General features: G+C 44.8%; 1 protein-coding gene across 1 annotated transcript in view; it reads left to right on the top strand.

The window, feature by feature from the left end:
* The window catches only part of EPS8 (EGFR pathway substrate 8, signaling adaptor), a 143,296-nt gene that overhangs the window by 85,858 nt on the left and 34,895 nt on the right, over positions 1-22,543 (top strand). Inside the window, exons 3-10 of the mRNA XM_083464293.1 lie at positions 771-844; positions 6,197-6,264; positions 9,138-9,299; positions 9,561-9,710; positions 14,068-14,150; positions 15,822-15,958; positions 17,379-17,456; positions 18,693-18,799. Of these exons, the coding sequence (XP_083320419.1) occupies positions 771-844; positions 6,197-6,264; positions 9,138-9,299; positions 9,561-9,710; positions 14,068-14,150; positions 15,822-15,958; positions 17,379-17,456; positions 18,693-18,799 (859 nt within the window). The remainder of the gene's footprint in view (positions 1-770; positions 845-6,196; positions 6,265-9,137; positions 9,300-9,560; positions 9,711-14,067; positions 14,151-15,821; positions 15,959-17,378; positions 17,457-18,692; positions 18,800-22,543) is intronic.

Consider the following 22,543-nt stretch of genomic DNA (forward strand, 5'->3'; position numbering starts at 1 on the left):
CAAAATGATACCAGTGTGCTTATTATAACAGGTGTGCATTTATTTCATTGATTTCCTCCCTGCACAAGGACACCCCACCATGCTGGCTTTCAAAATAGCCGCACAGAATCACTTGATGCAACCACTTCAGCTGAAACACACCCAAATGCACACTGGCATATATGAAATAACATGTAATCACCACATGGGCTTTTTAAATCCTCCTTTTGTTGTTGTTTAATGGGGTTACTGAACCTTTGAAATTTCTGGATGGCATTATCTTGCTTGTTGTTGTTTTGAAGTTTTTTTTTGTAAATTTTATTGGTTGTTTTGTATTTTATACATTTATTGATGAACCATTCATTGATTTTGAACAAAGGGCGGTATCTAAATAAAAACAATGGATGAAAGAATATGGATACAGAGAGCGGGGGATTTGAATGGATGACAGGGAGGCTGTAGGTGTTATAAATATAGCTCCACATAAAATAATTGCTTTGCATAACTTATTTTTCTTTAGCTAGCCACTTGGGGAATAGAGAAAGCAGAGCTGTGCGGGGCAATAAATCTCCACCTCTTAGAGATCTATTTTCTGAAGTGTCAGTAGGCATCCTGGTTTCCTTTCGATCACGTCTGCAGTCAATATGGTCTTGAAATATGGAAGCCAGGAGTTTCCAAGTTCCTGCGCTCAGTGCAAACATTATCTCTGTATGCATATTAGCTTTATAAGGTATGTCAGCTGGCCTTTTGCCAAAGGAAACCACACTCAAACAATGCACCTTCTCTTGCAGTGGATATGGATCACCAACATTTTCTCAGAGCGAGAGGGACCAGGCGTCGAAGACGAGTGCGAAAGCTTTGTACGGTAAGGCTCATTGGCTTTGTGTATGTGATAAGGCCACCATTATGAATTCCTTATTAAGCTTGGTGGAAGGTGTCTATAGCAGAGAATATTTAAAGCCCCTCTCCTTTGCTTGGTAGGCAATCTGTGCTGTTATCTGCCGATCTGCTTCGAAAGTGGAAATACTAGCGTCATCCTGGGGGTGAAGCCTGTGATGGAGACTCCAGAGGGCTTAGGAGTTTTGCTTCAGCCATAGAATGAATTCGGGTTCTATGTTCTGGTTTCACTGTAGTCTTTTGCTCTGTGCCTTCATGCTCATCTGGAGCTCGGAAATGCTGAAACACATTAGGAGATCAAGGGATGCCCTGTGCCCAGGAGTCTTCAGAAATCCAGATTTTGGGAAACCTCGGTTCTCGAACAGCTCCATTTTCAAACTCTTTCAGCTCCCGAATGCCGAAAACCCGGAAGTAACTGCTCTGGTTTTTGAACAATTTTCAGAAGCCGAATGTGCTATGTGGCTTCCGTTTTGAGTTTCCCTATTGTTCTGAGGCTTCCGCTTTCAGTTTTCAGTTGTTGAACATTTTGGAAGTCAAATGGGCTTCTGGATGGATTGCGTTCGACAACCGAGGTTTGACTGTATCACCAGCTAAACATCATGATATACCAGTACAGCCTCAATACAACTGAGCAGTTAACTTCTGGGTTTTCGGCGTTTGGGAGCCGAAACATTAGAAAAGAGAGCCGTTTGAGGTTTGACTGTATATCACAATGTCTGAAGTAAGGATGGAGCTATGTAGAGGCGCTAGAACTTGCCGATCAGAAGGTTGGCGGTTCGAATCCCTGTGATGGGGTGAGCTCCTGTTGCTTGGTCCCTGCTCCTGCCAACCTAGCAGTTCAAAAGCACGTCAAAGTGCAAGTAGATAAATAGGTACCACTCCGGCGGGAAGGTAAATGGCCTTTTCGTGTGCTGCTCTGATTCACCAGAATTGGCTTAGTCATGCTGGCCACATGACCTGGAAGCTGTATGCCGGCTCCCTCGGCCAATAAAGCGAGATGAGCGCCGCAACCCCAGAGTCGGCCACGACTGCACCTAATGGTCAGGGGTCCCTTTACCTTTGTCTGTGTAGAGGCATTGGCTGGCTTCACTATTTTCCCCACACGGTAATTTTTGCATATCATGGGCGCGCACACATCATGATTTGCGATATAGTGCCAGGTCAAAAAATGATGAAGCTGGTATCGCGATATGGACTTCAAGCCAGTTTTGGACGATGTATCGCCCAGCCCTAATGTGAGAGAGTGTGCATACGAGCTTCTGGTCACACCCAGACATTTGTGCTATCTGATCCCTGTCCTGACTGGGTTCCATTTTCATGGAAGTCCATTCATGCACATGTGTCGACTTTCTTAAGGCATGGATCCATGGGCAGGGCCATTGCAGTGCATGATACAGAGGTGTGCATGATACAGAGGCAGCTCCATAACCACTCTCCCATCTGTAGCTTCTATGCACAGGGAAGGAGTGAGAAGGGTTTGTAATGTGTGTTTGTGTGTATGTCTCCAGCCTGAGAAGCTGCCAATTTTCTCTCTTAACAGTTGGTTCCCCGGGGAACTGATTAACAGCATCAGCATATTCGGAAAGCGGTGTCTTTAAAATGAAAAGATGTGCTGCTATGTGCATTTGAGAACTGAGTATAAGGCTATACAGTGGAAGTAGACACCTGATTAAATTCTCCTTGGGTCTTAATGCAGGCAATCTTCTAATTTAGCAGACTTCTTTTTCCAAAAATAAAAACTTTGTGCAGCCTATTTGATTATGTTTAAAATGTATATCCCACTTTATCTAGAGCTCAAGAAGGCTTATAACGACAAAAACATACGAAATCTAAAACATAAATTAAACCTAATTTGAACAGAATTCTCAGAAATTTAAATGAGAATGTAATAAAAAATGAAAATGTCAGAGAAGCATTTGTGACTCGAAGGCATCCTGAAATTATTTTAACCAGGTGCCTGAAACTCAGCAGTGACAGATCCTAGTCTAGTGGGGAGGAGTTCCACAGATTTCAGCCCATGACACTGAAAGCATAACCTCTGGTCTGTGGGGGACCACTAATAATGCTCCCCTGGGTGTTGCTGTTGTTAATTAAATTTGTATCCTGCCCTTCATCTGAAGATCCCAGAGCGATGCGATACACCACAGAAAAATACACAATGATCACCGGGAGCGATCTCAGTGATTGACCTTGGATATGCCATCTCTCCCGGGCCTAAGTCATTCAGGGCTTTGTATACCTTCGAAGCTGGCCCTGGTACATAAGTCACGTGGGGGAGAATAATGTTTTGGATTGCTCATGGAAACAAAGGACATACACTTTGGCAAAAGGAAGGCCAGAAAATAATAAATTGAAAGCAAAAACAATGTGAGGATCACATTGCTAGAAGCACAAGACCAACAGCAGAGAGGCAGTTGGATTCTTGGATGGCGAGGGAATCAAATGTGTGCCAAAGGGGGAAAAGGAGATTGTGGAGAAGGTGGATCGGTTCTCCGCTTCTGTCTTCCTTGTGGAAGGGCAGATCTTGGTACCTGAGCTAACTTTCTCAGGAAGGAAGCTGGGAGCTGAGGCAAATAGCTGTGATCTCTTATGAAGTTCTAGGCCATATTAAAGAAGTTAAAAAGAAAACCCCACTTTAGGGAGGGGTAGGAAAAAAATTGGAAGTGGGAACCCCCCATATAACCGAATGTGGACCGAGCATGCTCAGTGGCCACAGAATGCTGACACTGGGGGGTAGGGGTGGGGAGACAGAGGAGCGAATGGAATGTCTGAAATCCTCTTCGTTTCACACTCCAACATTTTGTTGCAGTCCCCACCAGATGCATTTTGTTTCTAAATGAAAACCGCATTGAAGATCCTCTGGGATAGAAATAAAGTTAAATAATGTGCACAGGTTCATTTCTGTGCAGTGTGTGAACTGATCCTTTAAAAAAATCTCCTGTGTGTGTGTAATTATTTCTGCCAGGTGGCATTTTTCTTCTCCTCGCCACCTCCCTTTAGCGCTGTGAGGCATCCCATTTTTTACTGAAATCCCATCAGTGAGCACTATTGCCCTGTCACCTTCCTGAATGGAAATCATTAATCGGTGTTGGATTGATCTAGATTTTACTACTTTTTTTAAAATCCCCATATTTTGTCAGGGGCAGATGGATTTTATTTCTTCAGATCCTCGTCCAAGCAGAAAACCAAGAAAGGTAGCGAATGATAAAAGAGTTGGCTTGCTGTGTGTGTGTTCACGCATGTTTTTTTTAAAAAAATGAAGTTTTTTTTCCTCAAAAGAAATGCTGCAAAAGCAAAAAAAGATATTGTCAACATTTTGAAACGATCAAAGGATTCTTGCAGCAGTTCTTTGGAATAATGAACTCATTAGCATTGGAGCAGACGATTGGGAATTTCTGTAGTGTGCTTTTGAGCCTGTTCCTCAGTGTTTTCCCCCCTTTGTGACTTGCATGATGTGTTGGCATTTTACTGCCCCCCCCTTTTTCATTCCATACTAATACCTTCCTTAGTCAAATTATTTACATGAAGAAGAAGAAGAGTCTGGATTTGATATCCCGCCTTTCACTCCCTTTAAGGAGTCTCAAAGCAGCTAACATTCTCCTTTCCCTTCCTCCCCCACAACAAACACTCTGTGAGGTGAGTGGGGCTGAGAGACTTCAAAGAAGTGTGACTGGCCCAAGGTCACCCAGCATGTGCATGTGGAGGAGCGGAGACGCGAACCCGGTTCCCCAGATTACGAGACTACCGCTCTTAACCACTACACCACACTGGCTCTCTTTTTCTCTCCACGCTCGCCATTTGCTCAACCTGTAAAAATGATGGTTGTGTTCACAGAATCACAGAACTGGAGAGGTGGAAGGGAACCCAAGGGTCATCTAGTGCAACCCTCTGCAATGCAGGAAGCACAGCTAAAGAATCCCTGACAGATGGCCATCGAACCCCTGTTTAATAACTTCTAAAGACAGAGAATCCAACACCATCCATTCCACAGTTGAATAGCTCTTACCATCACAAAGTTGTTCCTAACGTTTAGTTGGGGTCTCCCTTATTTTCTTTTTTAAAATATATTTTTATTAAAGATTTCTTAGTTCCACTGGTTCAGCTCCAACCCTCTGAGGGGCAGAATTATCTTCCATCTCTTCTGCTCCTCTAGTTTCTGCAATAGGGGTTAGTTTGTGTTTTAATGAGAAACCACCTAATTTACGCTTCTCGAACCAATACGCAAACCGAAACGCAGCTCTCCTTTGAAGGGTGCTCTTCTTCTCCAAACACATTGTATTAGAGGAAAATGTCTGTGTGTGTGTATTGTGTATGCTAGTGATAAATGACACTGCAACGCATGAGATTTGAAAGTCATCCCCACAGTCTAAAAGAAAGGGAAAAATTAGCTCCACCCACTAAAATGGTTGTTTTCCAATTCTGGAATGGAAGGCAAATGCAACGATGGTTTGCCAGTTCTGATATCGTGGCAAATTATGTTCACCACTTGGCAAGAAATGGAGAAGGCACAGGTATGTGTGGAGAAGAATTGGTAATTGGCAAGAGTGAAGGAGGTTGTGTTACCAGGTGTGGGCTGAGTGTGTGTGTAATTTGTGTGGGAATTGAGTGTGTGGAAGTGTGTTGAGTGAGTGGAGTGGATTTTATGGTTGGTTTTTGATATTCCATCTCTTTTCTTCTGTGTTGTGTTACAATCTTTTATAATGAAAAGTGCTACATTAACACTTTAGACAATATAATGCTTTTTAAATTAGAAAAATTAACTCAGTTGTGCATAATGATGCCATCTCATCCAAAATTAATAAATGGCACCCATGTAACCATTCCTTAAACACATTCCTCTCTCTCTATTCATTTAATCTGATCAATATTGCCTAAATCAAAGTTGTTTTTATGTAATTATCATTAGCGTTCACAGACCTCCGTGCTGTGTGATCTGGAAAATTGTTTGGACTGAAACCACGTCTATTGACCAGTTTCTTAAAAAAATATGAGCAGAGAGCCCCAGAAGTGTCACATAGTTGTTCCACTCTTGGGGTTTGCAGTGAATTCTGACTTCTACTCACTTTCCTATATTGAAGAGAATTGCAGTCCTTGCTGTGCTTTGAATCAGCCCTCCTCCTTCACCTTCTGGTGTTTAACACATTGTATGTAAGCAAAGCAGATGGAGATGTATTTGAAGGCTAGTAATCTCAGGATAAATGGCACTTTAAACATACCCTGTGAAAGAGTAAGCTGGAATGTGAAAATGAAGATGGTAAATCTCTCTCTCTCTCTCTCTCTCTCTCTGTGTGTGTGTCTCTTATTTTTTTAAAAAAAACAGAGCAAAGGAAGAATTATGCCCGTGATAGTGCCAGCAGCATATCTGAAACATCGCAGTACCATGTGGAGGTAAGAATTCTACAGATTTATTTATATTATTTCATTTACAATATTTATTAACATAATTTTCACTTGCGGGATTTGATGGAAATAGCTGCTGCAATGCTGGACAAGCCTGAAGATTAACCGCCAGACTTAAATTACTTGTACATTTACATGCCTCCCTAACATAAATACAGACTGTGCTGTTTAATGGAAGGATTGTTCAAACTTGGACTAGGGGAGGTCAGGGTTGAAGGCACTGATTAACCACAACCCGGCTGCAAGGACAGAAAAAGTGAGAAGAATTCTGTGCGCCAACCTGAACTCAAGAGGGAGATAAGTTAAACAAGCGTTGCTGTTGGTTGCTTTTGTCTTACTAACCTGCAGCCTGCCTCCCTTCTGTTTTAGAGAAACTAGCAAGAAAAGGGAAGAAGAATCAAATTGTTGATTGATTGATTTGTGAGCAGAAACAACCTTAAACTGGACACTTAAGACCTAAGGACCATTCGCCCTTGTAGAGCTCACAACAGCCATATCACCCTTCTAAGCCGCTGATAAAGCCTTGCTCCAGGCGCCTCTTCAGTTGGTGGTTAAGGTCATGGTGACGTGAGCAAGGCTTTCTCTGTGGTCATGCCACAGTTAGGAAACACACTCCCTTTGTTTAAATTAATGCTTGAAGTATTCTACATTTTGTAGAACCCATTGTGTTTTCTGATCAGTTTCATCCAACATCATGTTTTTTAACCTTGCAGTTCTTCTGTAACGAATGGGGCATAGGTTGGGCCGGGAGCTGCCTGCGGCTCCATTCAAAAACATTCCTTAAGTCAGAAATAAGCCTTGTTGCATTTAGCACCTCAGATGTCGACCTCTGCAAGAGCTTCGAAAGAAAGAGCTGGAGCAAGTGAACAGGGGTGGCTTTGGAAAACCCTGATTTAGTGCTCTGTGCGAACACAGAGCTAGGATTCTCAGAGTCTTTTTAATGAGGCTGCCATCCTGTCAATGATTCTGAGTTAACCCCTTAGCTTAACTCTAAGCCTCTGGTGCACGCCTTTGGTCAAGGAAGTAAGCGGAGAGGCTCATGAGTCTGTGGAAAGCCAAGCAGAGGTGCAGCAGAAAATGAATTAAGTGCTTCTTTGCTCACCTTGGGCTGAGTGGCTGCACAAATAGTAATGAGGGCCTTGTAAATGTTACTTCCCACACACTTCAAATTAAACCTCAGTGAGTTTCCAGGCATACTCCAAAGAGCAGGTTTTGACCTTTAAAACTCTGAAAAGCCTGTGCCCTGATTGTTTGAAGGAACACTGCCTCTCTTTCTTCCTCTGCCCTCCGACAGAGGCAGTGGAGGAGGCCCTGTTGAGGGTGGCTCCACAGTCTGGGAAATAGATGCATGGAACCAGGTCCAGGGCCTTTTCAGCTGTGGCTCCTGATCTATAGGATACCCTCCCAAAGGAGGCTTTCCTGGCCACCTTAGCCCTTGATTCTAGGAGGGCTTACTAATTTTAGACGGCTTCTATGGATTATAGTAATTCATTGTGTATTGAAACTGATTTACCGGTTGCTTTCAGTTGTTCTACTAAACAGTTTGTTGATACGCATAAGTTGTTCAACTCCAGATGCTAGCTGCAAACTTGTTTTGTTTTCTACACTTGGCTTTTTAAATGTAGACACTGTATTAAAAAGCCAGGCAGAAACAGGCACACACAAACGAGCTCAAGGTGACTTTGATGGTTCTCCATATTATCCTCAAAATAACCCTGTGAAGGAGGTTGGACTGAGAGTTAGTGACTGGCTCAAGTTTACCCACCAAGCATCATGGCCAAATGGGGATTTGAACCCTGGTCTCCCAGGTCCTAGTGCAGCGCCCTAACCACTGTGCCACACTGCCTGTTTAGCTGGCACCTACATTGCAGATCTTAGAAAATTGTCTGTCTGATACAGTATTTTGTTCTAATGTTTTACTGTTTTCCTTATCTGCTGTTGCAACCTGCCCCAGGCCCTTAGGGCAAAGGGCGGGTTACATTTTTGTATTTTAAAGTAAAACAAAAACGCTATTTGTTTGTGTGTGTGTATCTGCCCCCCCCCAAAAAAAAAATCTAGGTAACCTAGGAACGAGAGATAAATATCCTAACTCAATAGCCAATAGATGCATCTCCATATGGAGTGACAAACTGGATATGCAAAGACATAAAGATGAAATAGCATGTGCAGTTGCACAAAACATATATTTTCCAAAGCTTGTGTCTGCAGCCAGGCACATTTAAACCCATCAGTCATCTTCAGTAACAGAGAGATGAGTAGAAGCAATTGTAAACAAGAAGCAATTGTTGTTTAAAAGAAAGAAATGTTTTAAATTGCACATGTAAGCCATTTCAGAAACACCATTGTGGTTGTCAGTGAAATGGGTTTTTAAAAGAAGACCTCTGCCCTGAATGTTCCCCTAGCCCATGGGTCGGCAAACTAAAGCCTGGGAGCTGGATCCGACCCAATTGCCTTCTGGATATGGCCTGCAGACGGTCCAGGAATCGCTGTGTGGTTCGGGCTGCGCCATTCCCCACCACCACCACAGCGGCGCCTCCTCCCTCCCTCCTCCTGGCTTCTCCCTGCCCTGCCTAGAGGAGGAAGGGGGCTGGGCTTTGTTGAGCCGCTCATTGTCCCTCCACTGCTGCCACCACCAGCCCCTGCTGCTCGCAAGACACAGGTAAGCAGGTAAGGGCTCGTCTGGTGCTGTGGAGAAGGGAGGGGAGAGCCAGCGGGTTCCCCCCCTCCAAAATATAGTCCGGCCCCCCACAAGGTCTTAGTGACAGTGGACCGGCCCCCTGCGGAAAAAGTTTATTGACCCCTCCCCTAGCCCCTCTTTAAAACCATATCCATTTTTTATCTGTTTTCCTCGTCTCCCTTAGCACTTGACCACTTTTGTCTTGGATCGGAAAGAGGCCATGATCACGGTGGATGACGGCATAAGGAAACTGAAGCTGCTGGATGCCAAAGGCAAAGTGTGGACGCAAGATATGATTCTCCAAGTGGATGACAAAGCTGTCAGCCTGGTGGACTTGGAATCAAAGGTACCGTGAAAAGCCTTTTAAGCATTGTGCCTTCGTATTTTCAAAGTTGCTGGGGAAGAGAGAAATTGTCTTGGGGCTAGGGGGAAACCGCTTTCTTTTTCAGGGTTTTGTATCATTTTTTAATAACTGCTTTACGGTCCTCTCTGTGTGAGCAATAGTTCGTAAGTCATGGGGCTTCTCAAGCTTCCACGCAATTGGGTTCTTTGATTCAGTGGCTTTGAGTAATAATTTGAAGATTTGCCATCAAATCTTCCTTTGCAGAATGAGCTGGAGAATTTTCCCCTCAGCACAATCCAACACTGCCATGCTGTGATGAGCTCCTGCAGCTACGACTCCATCCTTGCCTTAGTTTGCAAAGAGCCAGCCCAAAGCAAAGCAGATCTCCACCTTTTCCAGTGTGATGAAGTTAAGGTAAGGCAAAAGACAGAAACGGAGGGCGCTTGGCCTTTTAACTTTGCTTCGCTTAGGGCTTATCCACATCCACCTTTCCTCTGCTCTTTCGTTCTTTCTTTGTTTGTTCAATAGATTTTATTAAGGTTCGAAAGAAAATATACAAAGGTTAATATCAGATATCCAATGTCTTTGTATCACAGATAAAAGAAACCAATCTAAATAGAAACAGAAACCAAAAGGAGGGGAGGCGAGAAAAAGGAAAGGAAAGGAAAAAAGAGAACTTCCTATTCTTCGTCTGTTAGTTATATATAGAAAATTACTCAAAGCATCCACTCTCTATAAACCAATATTTTATCCAGTCCTCAAACCCAGATATCATAAGTTCATGTTCTTTTCCATGCAACGAATCTGGGGAGAGGTCTTTGGGAAGGCTGCAATTGGCCCCTGAGCCTCAGGTTCCCCACACTTCAAGACCTAGAGGCTTAAATATGCTTTTAATTAGGAATGCAAGAAGAGTCCTGCTGGATCAGACCCCAAAGCCCATCTAGTCCAACATCCTGTTCTCACAGTGGCCAACCAGATACCTATGGGAAGCCCACAAGAACAGCCATTTTATTGCTGGTGCAAAGTGAAATACTTTTAACCTTGTGACTTGGGTTTTCTGATTTGATTTTTGAACTGCCTCGAGAAGGGTGCTTGCTGTTGTTTTGCTCTGAAACGTGGTGTAAAGTAGTAAATTGATTACCTAATTTATTATTTAACTAAGACCCATCTAGGACAACATTCTGTTTCCAACAGACATCAACCTCCGTTGCCCTCCAGATGTTGGGCCACAGCTCCCATCAGCCCCAAGCAGCATGGCCAGTGGTCAGGGGCGATGAGATTTGTAGTCCAGCAACACCTGGAAGGCACCAGATTTCTTAGCTATGCAACAAACCATGGTTTTTCAGACTGAGATTGAGTCCAAACAGGGCCAAAGTGTGAACTGACCTTTACCTAAGCCGCTCAGTCCAGCTGCAGGCAGAGCTCATTTTCCTGCCGCAGTAATGTTTTCACCTGCTTGGCCCTCAGGGTATCCATGTAAATTGCTTGGATAGTTTACTCTGCCACACTGAATCAACTGGACATATATTGGAGGTGACATTCTGTTTTCTCCTGAATAAGATGCTTTTGCAAAATACTGAAGGGAGATGTCTTGTTTGGGGGTGGAATGCTTGTTCTGCAGCCATTGTCCGTAGCTGGATTTCTATTTTATTTTTTAATTTCTTGTGAACAAACTTGATCCAAGTGTCCCCCAAGCTCAAAGGAACGTTGGTTGATGTTGGCAGCCACTGAAGTGTGTTTGTCAGCATTTACTGGTGAACACCCCAAAACTGGGGAACAGATGGTGACTGTCAAACATTCCCCAGTGTACGTCTTGAACGGTTGGATATTCACAGAAGATTTCCACAGCTGTCAACATTCATTAAATTTGGGTCATTCCCTGTACTAGACAGATTAAAATATATAACTCCTTTCCTTTAAGCCTTAGTGTTGTATCCAGCTAAATTCTACTCACAGGAGACTCAGTGAAATTAAGAAAGTAAGAAGAGCTTGTTAGATCATACTAATAACCCATCAAGTCCATCATCTTGGTCTTGTAGTGGCCAAACAGGTGCCTGTCAGAAGCCCATGAGCAGGACCTGATGAATTAATCCTAGATCGGTCATCTCCCATCAATTTCAGTAGGTCTACTCTGAGTATGGCTAGTACTGGAGCATATTCACAGGAACTTCATTTGCTTTACCAGCCCCTGCTCTTTATATCCTCTTTCTATATACCGCAAAGTATGGCCTGTTGAAGATCTGATGCTTTTGGAACTGTTCCAGTGATAGTAACAGGACGATGTCTGGTTGGCCCATGTGGCTGCCTAGCAGAATATGTTTTCCCAGGACAACGGAAGTGGGCTCCAAGAATATGTCAGAGCTGCAGTGTTTTAGGAGATCGTAATCGTGAGTGTAAGCAGGCAACTTCCGAACTATCCACCAAAGCAGTAATTGTAGCTGCTTAAATTTGTTTCCTGCCCCTTAGCTTCCTTGCAAACTCAAGAATAGCCTTTCTGGTTATATCAAAGGTCCTCTCTGTGGTTATAAACAATAAACAAAACACCTAAAGGTGCACGACCAAATGTGTACAATTTCCACATAAATCTTTAGATCCAAAATAAAGACCCCAAAAATTAACAGCAACAGTGCCTCCAGGCAATACCTGGTTTTCAACATTGCAATAACCAGATAAACATCATGATGTACTGATATATCACAATGTCTGAAATAAGGATGGAGCTATGTAGAGGCACTGGCTGGTTTCATTGTGATTTGTGATTTTTGCATAGCACACGCACCATGATCCGCGATATATTGATAGGTCATAATTCAGGAAACCGATATCACGATGCAGACTTCAAACTAGTTTTGGACGATACATGGCCGAGCCCTACTCATGAATCTCATGAATAGTTCACGTCAGACAATGTGACAGGCTCAGTCAGTACCTCTGCAGTGAATTAATGCCCAAGAATTCCTGAGTTGGCTGGCTGATGTACTTCGAAAACGACTGCCAGAGCCCGTTACGAGGAAATCAGGGAGACAACGATCAGAGCCTTCTTTCAGAGTCTTGCTTTGACAGGGCAGCAGAGACTGATCAGCCCTGAGCTAAAAGTGACTTTTAAGACCGTGACGCTCCTGCCTGACTGGATGAGAATGTGATAGTTTTGGCTTGCAAAGAGAAGTGCAGAGAGCACTGACTAATATTGGCAACTTTACCCTCGTACGGTTTTTAAAGAGCAGCTGTTCTGTATTTACTTGGAAGTGGAAAATTTGCTGTGTGCCGAATACCCTTTTTAATTTATTTATTTTTTGCTGGTGTGCCAATAACCTCGAAGCAGAGTCTGGCTTGCTGCCAGCCAATATCCCTAAAGATTATTGACTCCCACCTATTACGGCTTTCCTGAGGTGGTTGGCATGTGAGCAGATTTAAGCTGCAAACAGCAATCTGTATCTCATAGGTGCAATCGAGCTCTGTAATGAGGTTGGCACCAGTCTGTCTCAGAAGACAATGGAGGATAGCAGCTTTGGAGGTGAAGTTGGAATGGCTGGAGAGTTACAGTGCCTGCTGTGGCTGAAGAGACCAATATGAGAGGGAAGAGCAACACAAAAAAAATATAGAATGGTAGATTTGGAAGGGAACCCATGTCGTCAGCCCTTCGTAATGCAGGAACCACAGCCTCTGAGTAAAGTGAAGATGAATGGCAGTATAATCAGGACAGACTCAGAAATATCATTCGCTGGAGGTATTTGCTCTGCTGCAGATGGAAGCAGGATTATGTACTAGATATATTCTCAGATCTACCAGGGCTCGTACATCCTGACAAAACCCTTCAGGGATGTGGTAGAGCCTGTCTGGCTTAAGGCAGGGATGGGGAATCTTGTTGGAATCTCCGTTACGACCGAGCTGATAAAGCTCATCTTCGTCCGGTCGAGTCCTCTGGAATCACCTCCAACGTGATTGATGACCTGAGCCTCTGATAAGGCTCCAGGCACATCCCAGTCAGTAGAGTATCAAAGCAGCAGAAGTGATGAGATTTATGGCTACATTGCTATGCTTTATTTTCTAGCTACGCAGACAGAAAAGTAATACATCCTCTCTCTGTGAGAGCAGAGAGCAACTGAAGAAAACAAAGGAACAGGAAACCAGTAACGTCACATCCGTCTCCTGTCTTCTGTGAGACTTCCAACAGCCTGGAATGTCTCTGGAATGTAAATAGAGTCTTGTGACTCCAAAGCACTGCACAGTGGCAAACAGAAACTAACAAATCTGTCATGTGTTCAGCTACAGGTCTCATCATCACCAACCATTGGCTATGCTAGATGGAGCTGATGGAGAGTTATGTCTCTCCAGATGTTGATGGACTCAAAAGGTCCCCATCCCTGATAGAGATTACATACTTACAGTGTGTTTGATAGCCTGTGAATTTCCAACACCCCAAAGTGATGGCTGAATCAAACTTGGCAGTGATCCTGGGATGAGGCTTCAGCATTCCCCATAACCCCTTACTTCTTACAGGGACTAGCAGAACTTGGATAAATAGTGCAAACCACATTCTAGATGTGCTTAATTTGTGTGCTCTATGCATCTGCCCTGAGGCCTGCGGGTATAGGGCGGTATGCAAATTTAATAAAATAACCATTCTTCTTATCTTGCTGCTGAATTTGGGTTGCTCTCTGGGCAGAATTTTGCTTTGCTCGGCATCTTCTTAACACAGCCCTGCTTTTAAGATCTTATGCTATTTGGTATCGAATTTTCTGTTTTCACCTGTTGAACTGCTTCTGCCCAGGCAAACTTGATCCACGAAGACATTGAAAGTGCAATCAGCGACAGCAAAGGGGGGAAGCCAAAGAGGAGATTCGAAACACTCAGGTAAAGCTTACGTTTTGATTTGCAAATCGTATCCTATATTCCTCCTAACAGTGAACTCAGGTGCGGAGCACTGATAGAAGTGGGGTCAAAAGGCAGCAGAAACGAGAGAACGGGGGGAACTTGTTGGCATGCTTGCAGCACCCTTGGGGCTTAGTCCAAGGCAAACTTCCTGAAAGGAGGTAGACAGGAACTCTGCACAAATAAATATATGTGGGACTATTATGTGCTCCACTCCATTATGGGTTGTTCCACTGCTACAGCAGGGATTTTTATTTCCTCTTCTCCCTTCTGAGCCCTAGAAATCTGTCCTACAGGGTCCTTCAGCCCATCAGAGCTGATTATGAGGTTGGAGGGGGTGTAAGGCTACAAGGGATAGGTGAGGAAGAAAAAATTCTGTTGTGTGCACAGATATCTGTGTTGGTTATGGCCCACAGTGTAGTTGTTGTTGTTTAGTTGTTTAGTCGTGACCCCATGGACCAGAGCACGCCAGGCACTCCTGTCTTCCACTGCCTCCCTCAGATCCTTCATGGATCACTGCCTTGCCATGGCGAAGGGGCTTAAATAACTCAGAGAAGCTATGAACTATGCCGTGCAGGGCCACCCAAGACGGACAGGTCATAGTGGAGAGTTTTGACTAAACGTGATCCACCTGGAGCCGGAACTGGCAAGCCACTCCAGTATCCCTGCCAAGAAAACGCATTGGACAAAAACAACAGGCACAGTGTAGTACTCTGTACTAAAAATTATTAAATTCTTTAATAAAAAGAGCTAAACACTTTCACTTACTTTGTCTTCCCTGTTCAGCAGGGAAGCTTTTGCTTCTTACAGATTATGGTACTCAGGAACAGAAATGTGTAGATTAAGTAGTAGTGTTTTGTTGCGGGACTCATGCGTGTAGAAATGTTTGCAACCTTGAGCATTCCCTGGTTTTTTGGGGGATGGCCCACTCCCTCATGGGCACTTAGTCTCTTTCCACAATAGCTCCTTTGAAAAAACCTCACACCCTGCCTGCAAATTGGGAAGAAGAAGAAGAAGAAGAGTTTGGATTTGATATCCCGCCTTTCACTCCCCTTCAGGAGTCTCAAAGCGGCTAACATTCTCCTTTCCCTTCCTCCCCCACAACAAACACTCTGTGAGGTGAGTGGGGCTGAGAGACTTCACAGAAGTGTGACTAGCCCAAGGTCACCCAGCAGCTGCATGTGGAGGAGCGGAGAAGCGAACCCGGTTTCCCAGATTACGTGACTACCGCTCTTAACCACTACACCACACTGGCTCTCCTTTCCCCACCTATTAGTGAAATCTCTTCTTTTATAGATGCTGACAAATTATCTTAAGTTCTCTGGAAAAAGTGTGTCAGCTCTTGCTCAAAAACACATACATTTATTTTAGCGGTGTGTTATTTTGCTTTTAGACTAGCCCCTGCTGTACAAAGATGATGATATTACTTTGGTTTCAATATGCACGATATTCAGCCTTATTGAAGGGCTCCTCCTTAGATTCAGATGTATAATTTATTGATGTTGCTTTGTGCTGCTTGCTAGGGATGGCATGCAGATGAGAGTTCAGAGTACAAGGATGCTCTCTCTCTCCCTGCTATTCTAATAAACTACGGGGGAAAGAGATTTCATTTTCTCAGCATTTCGCTTTTGATTTGCCATGTCTCCCACCCAGGATGCTTTCCAAAGTTGACGGTGCCATTCCTCCGCCTCCGAGAGCACCAGCTCCCGTCCCTCCAGGTACTGTCACTCAGGTGGACGTCAGAAGCCGGGTAGCAGCCTGGTCCGCTTGGGCAGCTGAACAAGGAGACTGTGAGTGTTGCGAGAAACCGTGAGATAACCTTGCAAGGCAGAGACTGGCAACGTTCTGTGCCAAGGCTGTCGGTTGCATGGCCTTGGGCTGTATGTGGCCTGTTGACCTTGTCTGTGACAAACCTCCTCTCAGGGTGTAGGCAAGGCTGTCTGAACTCCACACACAAAACCGCCACATTAGTTTGGATGACTTATCAAGAAGAGCTAAATTCTGCTTTGTATTGTTTATTCTGGGTTCTTTAATTTTTTTGAGGGGGCGGGATTTTAGGCCACAGTGTTTTGCACATGTACCAGGGAAGAAGCTTTGTTGAACATTGATTTCTGTGTAAAAATGCATACAGTTGCTTTGCTGTGATTTTTCTTGCCATGGAGTAGGGCAGTTAGCTAACCTGAGGAGTGAAGTCCCAATCTCTGAAAATCTTATCCAACCACTCGGTTGGCTCCTAATATTTCAACAACCACAGTTTGCTGTCCAAAGCAGGAACAATCTCACAGATGATCCAAGTCACTACCAGTGGCGTAGAGTGGGTTGTCAGCACCCGGGGCAAGGCAAGTAATTTGCGCCCCCTAACCTGTGGATTTGCGCCCCCTAACCCTAACCCCCAGATGTTGCGCCCGGTGCGGCCGGCCCCCCCCCGCACCCCCCACGCTGCCACTGGTCACTACTGGTTGCTTCTCTTAGGCAACATCCACACCAGACATTTAAAGCACTATGATGCTGCTTGAGTAGGAGTAGGAGTAGTAATTGTTGTTGTTGTTGTTGTTGTTGTTGCTGCTGCTGCTGCTGCTGCTGCTGCTGTTATATTTATATGCCTCCCATCTAACTGGGTTGCCCCAGGCACTCTGAGTGGCTTCCAGCAAAATAAAAAAACACAACAAATCATCGAACATTAAAAGCTTCCTTATACAGGACTGCCTTCAGATGTCTTCTAAAAGTCATATAGTTGTCCAGAAGTCATATACAGTCATGGCTTCCCCCAAAGTATTCTGAGAGCTGCATGTTAAGAGTGCTGAGAGTTGTTCAGAAATCCTTATTCTCTCAAGAGCTACAATCCCTATAATGGTTTGACAATCATTCCCTCTTGACAGGGAAGCCTGGAATCTGTAGCCCTGTGAGGAGAATAGGGATCTCCTAACAACTCTCCTCACCATTAGCAAACTACCGTTTCCGGAGTTCTTGAGGGGAATCCATGATGTGGTATCATAATGTTTTAACAGTTTGCTGTGAATGCAGCCTTCCTTTCCCATCACGACTCATTTCACAACATGTGACACACATCGTTTGTGATGGACTCAGAAATAGCCCTTCTGTTTCAGGTATTGTGGGCTGCATATTGTGGGTTGCAAGTCATTGGACTTTGAAAACACTCTAGGTTCCTGTCCAAGTTGAGTGGATCAATTGGTATGTTTCCTTCCTCAGTTGAGAAATCTAGACAGTACCATGAGCATGAAGAAACGTCTGAAATGATGGCAGCCAAGATCGACAGAGACGTTGTAAGTGAAAGAATTGTGTGTGTGTGTGTGTGTGTGTGTGTGTTTTCTCACCATGTTGTCCAAATCTGGTGAGATGTTGGATGTTAGCTACTTTGTGAGGTGGGAAGACAGTTAATGGGTGCAAGGCCTCTTTGCTTCATTATGCTACATTTCCAAAGGATCCAACCCACTTGAGTTCCTGCCTCAAATCTTAGTTGTAAATGGAGTTGAATAGCCACCTGCTTTCTCCTTTTCATTTTTACCATCCCTGGTAAAAATTTCTACCTCAACCATTTTCTCAAAAGAGCCCAGGGCAGCACACAACAAAAACAGCAAAACAATATTTATTTGTTTGACACTAAACAGTTATTTTAAATACTTATAAATGTATTGTATTTTATAAAATGTATTGTATATTTTATAATATCAATCTAATATAAATTTAATATTTATGAATACATTTTAATAAATAAAATATGTATGAATGTATCCATTTTTAAACAACTTGAAACATCTGGAAACATTTCAGCAGTCACACGCAGATGGTAATTTCAAGATTGCCACGAATAGCATCTTCTGGCCATCAAATGCCTGTGTATTTTAAAAAATTCATCCTCCGCAGGGAGGGCGTTCCATGAATGTATGCCGCTGCCAAGAAGGCCCTGTCATGGGTGTCGGCACCCACCAAGTGACCCCCTGTGGCAGCTGTGGAAGCTAACCTTTCTTCCCTTCCTTGCTCAGAACGAGCCCTTTGAAGGTTCTCAGCCTTTCGAGTGATGTCGTTGTCCTTCTGAGGGAGATGGCACACCTGCATGGCCAAGTCAACCAGTGCAGAGATCTTTCTATGCTTCTTCTCTGTGCCACCTTTAGGCCTGCAGTCATTCCCCATCCCTTTTCATTTCAACAGAGCCCTGGCCAGCAGTGGGAGATGGGTTGCCCTTCCACGTGATCTTGAGGATGGAGAGACCCAGACAGCGTTTCATTTTTGTTTCGTTTCTCTTAGCCATATTTTCAAAAGTAGGCACACAAAGTATGAGGGGAAAGCTCCTATCTGTAGCCCTGAAGTGGGTGTGCGCCACAGAGTCCTGATGGGCTGGCGCTTCCTGCCATAAGCCCAGTGCGTGTTTGAGGAAACGAGTCTGCTTTCACATTTTAATTTTTGCATGTTTACAAGAGCATCTTGCTGCCTAAAGGGTGAAGGAGCAGTACCTTGGAGCTGGTTGCCTAGCAACCATGAGGCATTTGTCTTTCACTCTTTCAGATCTAGAAAATTATTGGATTGGACTTTCAGCAGAGGCCAGGAAGCGTGTGACAAAGGGCATGAAGAGAATATTCCAGAGATACTGGGTAGCAAGGGCAAGATACACATAGGCCTTAGACCAGCCTTTCTCAACCTGTGTCCCCCCAAGATGTTGTTGAACTACAACTCCCATCGCCCCTAGCTAGCAAGGCCAGAGCTCAGAGATGATGGGAGTTGTAGTCCAACAACATCTGAGGACACACAGGTTGAGAACTGCTGCCTTAGACCAACCTTGGGTTCCCCATCTGTTGTTGGACTACAGCCACCATCTTCCCTAGCCCAATTGTCAAGGCTGATGTGAGTTGTGGTTCAAGGACACCTGGGGCCCCAGCATTGACGAAGGCTGCCTGGGATCTAACATCAGGGCCTGCTTTCCAGCTCCGGATGCCACAAGTCCATGAACCACCCTGAGATTTTTCAGATGACAAACAGGATACAAACCTAATAAATAATCTTTAAAAAGTTTGGAGCACCTGCTCTTGGGCTCTCCTGTGCTGCACAGGACTGCTCTGTGTTGTGCACACGGTTTGTGCAGAGCAAACGTAAGGAAAGCTTTTCTGGATCAGGCCCATCCTGTCCTCACAGTGGTCAGCCAAAAGTCTGTGGGAAGCACTCTGCCCACCTGGGTTCGCCAGCAGCTGGTCTTCAGAGGCATACTGACTGTCTTGATCTGTAGGCCCAAGGGAGGGCCTGCGAGGGGGTTTGATGCAGGGATGCCAAAGGAAGACGCGAAAAATATCAGAACGGGCAGTTCTAGTGCTTTATTAAAGAAAGGTGTGATCTCACAGCCTTCAGAACCCCGCTGCCTTTACAGACTCGGGGTCAAAGCAACAAGCAGTCATCACGACTTGTCCACACCAGGGAAAGCGTTTAGGCAATAACAACAATTTATTATTTATATGCCACTCATCTGACTGGGTTGCCTCCAGCCACCCTGGGCGGCTTCCAACAAATTAAAACACAGTAAGACATCAAACTTTAAAAACTTGCCTATACAGGGCTGCCTTCAGAAAGCCAGATAGTCGTTTATTTCCTTGGCATTCTGCCTGGTTCCCTGTAATAGGGTTGCCATATTTCAAAAAGTGGAAATCCAGAGACAAAAGTTGTTGAGTGTAGTTGTTGCCATACGCCCGGAGATTTTTACTGATTTCAGGAAATTCCACCTGGGTGGATCCCAGATACGTCCGGGAAATTCTGAATGTATGGCAGCCCTACCTGTAACCTCATTTCTTGCAGCAAGGGAGCCACCAGAAGGCCCTCAGAGCTAGGTATTAGTGTCCGGGCTGAAAATTGTGTATAAATTTTGTAGTTATACAAAGGCAAGCTACCTCATCTGGTTTCATTAGCCCAATTAACTCACCCCTAGCTTGGAAGCCCCCTCCCAACTCTCTTCCATCTCCTAGATAAGGAGGTAGCTGACAGGCAGTCAGTGTGAAAAGTCTCCTCTCAACTAGCTAAGTGTTGCAAGCCCACAGATAAACATAGCATCAGAGTAAGCCAATTGGCATACAGTCATACCTCTTGTTACATTCGGTTCAGGTTACGTTCTTTCAGGATACGTCCCGCAGTGACCCGGAAGTATCAGAACTTCCAGGTTCGCTGCTCGTGCCTGCACAGACGCTCAAAATGACGTCATGCGCAGAATCGCGACACACGCAGACGCGGGTTGCGTTCTGCTCATGTTGCGAACGGGGCTCCGGAATGGATCTCGTTTGCAACCAGAGGTACCACTGTATATTAAAGCAAGTATGTTAAGTATGTGGGCTGATTCTTGCCATGACTAACAATTGATCCCGGAGTTATATTGACGGGTCAAGATGCCGTTTACAGGCCTTCTGGAACATGGCCACCATTTGTTTCTGGCAGTGGAGGTGGAATATGACCATCATGGCTTCCTTGAATTTGTCTTACCTGCTTTTAAAGCCATCCACGTTGGCGGCCATCTCATGAACTGAGACTGTACCTCGGGACGTACACCAGTTTTGTAACTGCGCATTGCAAAGGAAGACTGGTAGTCGTGGAAAAGCTAGTTTGCTGTCAGTGCAGAGCCAAGGTCTGCAGAGAACCGCAGGACTTCCCAGAATACAGCCCAGATACTCCTTTTTTTAATCACTTAGTACATTCATGGCTGCATCGGTGGTGGTTGGCCCCCTTGGAACTGGCAGGGCAGAAAACAGGGGAGGCCCACAGGAGGGAGTGTTGGGATACTGCCAGGGAGATAAAGTCCAGCATGGCCCCCAAGCCGGCTGCCGGACAATCCATCGATCTCCCGTAGTCACGCAGTATGAGCGATTAGTGACATGAGTTTCCTGAAATATTTTGCCTCATTCCAGAGCTCATGCACACTCTATCAGCAGATAATGCACAGCCAAAAGTTGCACTCAGGAGAGCATAATTTACAAGCTTTATTCAGCGTTGATCAGAACAAAGAAAGACATGACTGTCTGCGTCAGTGTCTCCGACAGAGAGAGAAAACGAAAGCAATAGGAAACATAAACATCCTGTTAACAGGAAATACGCAGGCTGTGACACAAACATCCTGCTCCCTTTTAAGGTGGAATGGAAATATCCTAACAGGGAGAACCATAACCAGAGGCAATGACTTGTGGAACCAACTAATTATTGTTAATTTCTCCCTGCTGAATTCTGCAGAAGTGCAACTGAGACTAAGGAAGAGGAAGCAGAGAGACATTGCCCCCCTCCCCCCGGGGCTGCTTGTAAATATGGAGGCAGGCAGGGACATTTGTCCTAATGGTCCAGGGGTGGTGTGTGTGGTTATATTTTCATTTGCCCCCCCCCCTTCCCACGTTTTATCTTCACTGCTGTCCTAGCTTAGGGACACCCACTGAGCTTAAGGGCTGAGCAGGAATTTGAACTCCACAGTCTTGCCTGACACTCTCACTCAGGGGTAGCAAAGCCTTCCAGATGGTTTCTCGAATCCAACTCCCTTCACCCTCAGCCACCACGGCCAATAATCAGGGTTGGATGGGAGTTGTCATCCAACATCTGGAGGGCTCCCCATGGACTACCCCTTCTCTAACCATTATACTATACTGCCTCACAAGCAGAGGGTGGGTGTTTATAGAGCAGGCTTGAGACTTGAGTCCTGCTTTCAGGTCCTGCACAAAGCCTGACCCTGGCGGAAGCAGTCTAAATACCTGTGAAGTACATGCATCAGAAAAGTCTTTGGCTGCACTGGGTTATTAGCTCACTCAGTAGAGCTTGAGACTCTTTACTCTCAGGGTTGTGGGTTCAAACCCCATATTGGGCAAAAATATTCTGACATGGCAGGGGGTTGGACTAGATGACCCTCGTCGTCCTTTCCAACTCTAAATTTCTATGCACCATACAAGACATTTGCTTTGCCTCTCAAACTGAGCGCTAAAAATATTTGTGGTTGAATCAATTTCTTTTGCCCCAGAATGCAAGAACCCTGGCTGTCGAAACAGTAATAGTTTTATAGCTTTATAATAACTGGGCATTTGAAGACTTAAGTTGGCCAGGATGAGGCAGGGTGAGTGATTAGCTGTCTGTACCACCCCAGGCAGGCCAATATTTCAGCAGTTTTGCCTGTGTGTGGGAGAACATGCAGAAGGAATTAAGTGTTCAGCCCCAGGACTTAATCATCTCAAATCTTACTTAGCAAGAGTCTTTGTTGACGATGGCTTCCTAAGGAAAATATAGGCCTGAGCTGTATAGAAATGTCAGGCGTATTAATTTTAGCATGTGTCGCTTCCTGTGGATGGAATGTTCTCTTCATCCCCGCTGCGGGTTCTAATTCTGATCAGTGACTAACTGCGCTGCACTTTGGG

This window comes from Podarcis liolepis (genome assembly GCF_965112155.1).
Source record: "Podarcis liolepis genome assembly, chromosome: 10".
Taxonomy (NCBI): Eukaryota; Metazoa; Chordata; class Lepidosauria; order Squamata; family Lacertidae; genus Podarcis; species Podarcis liolepis.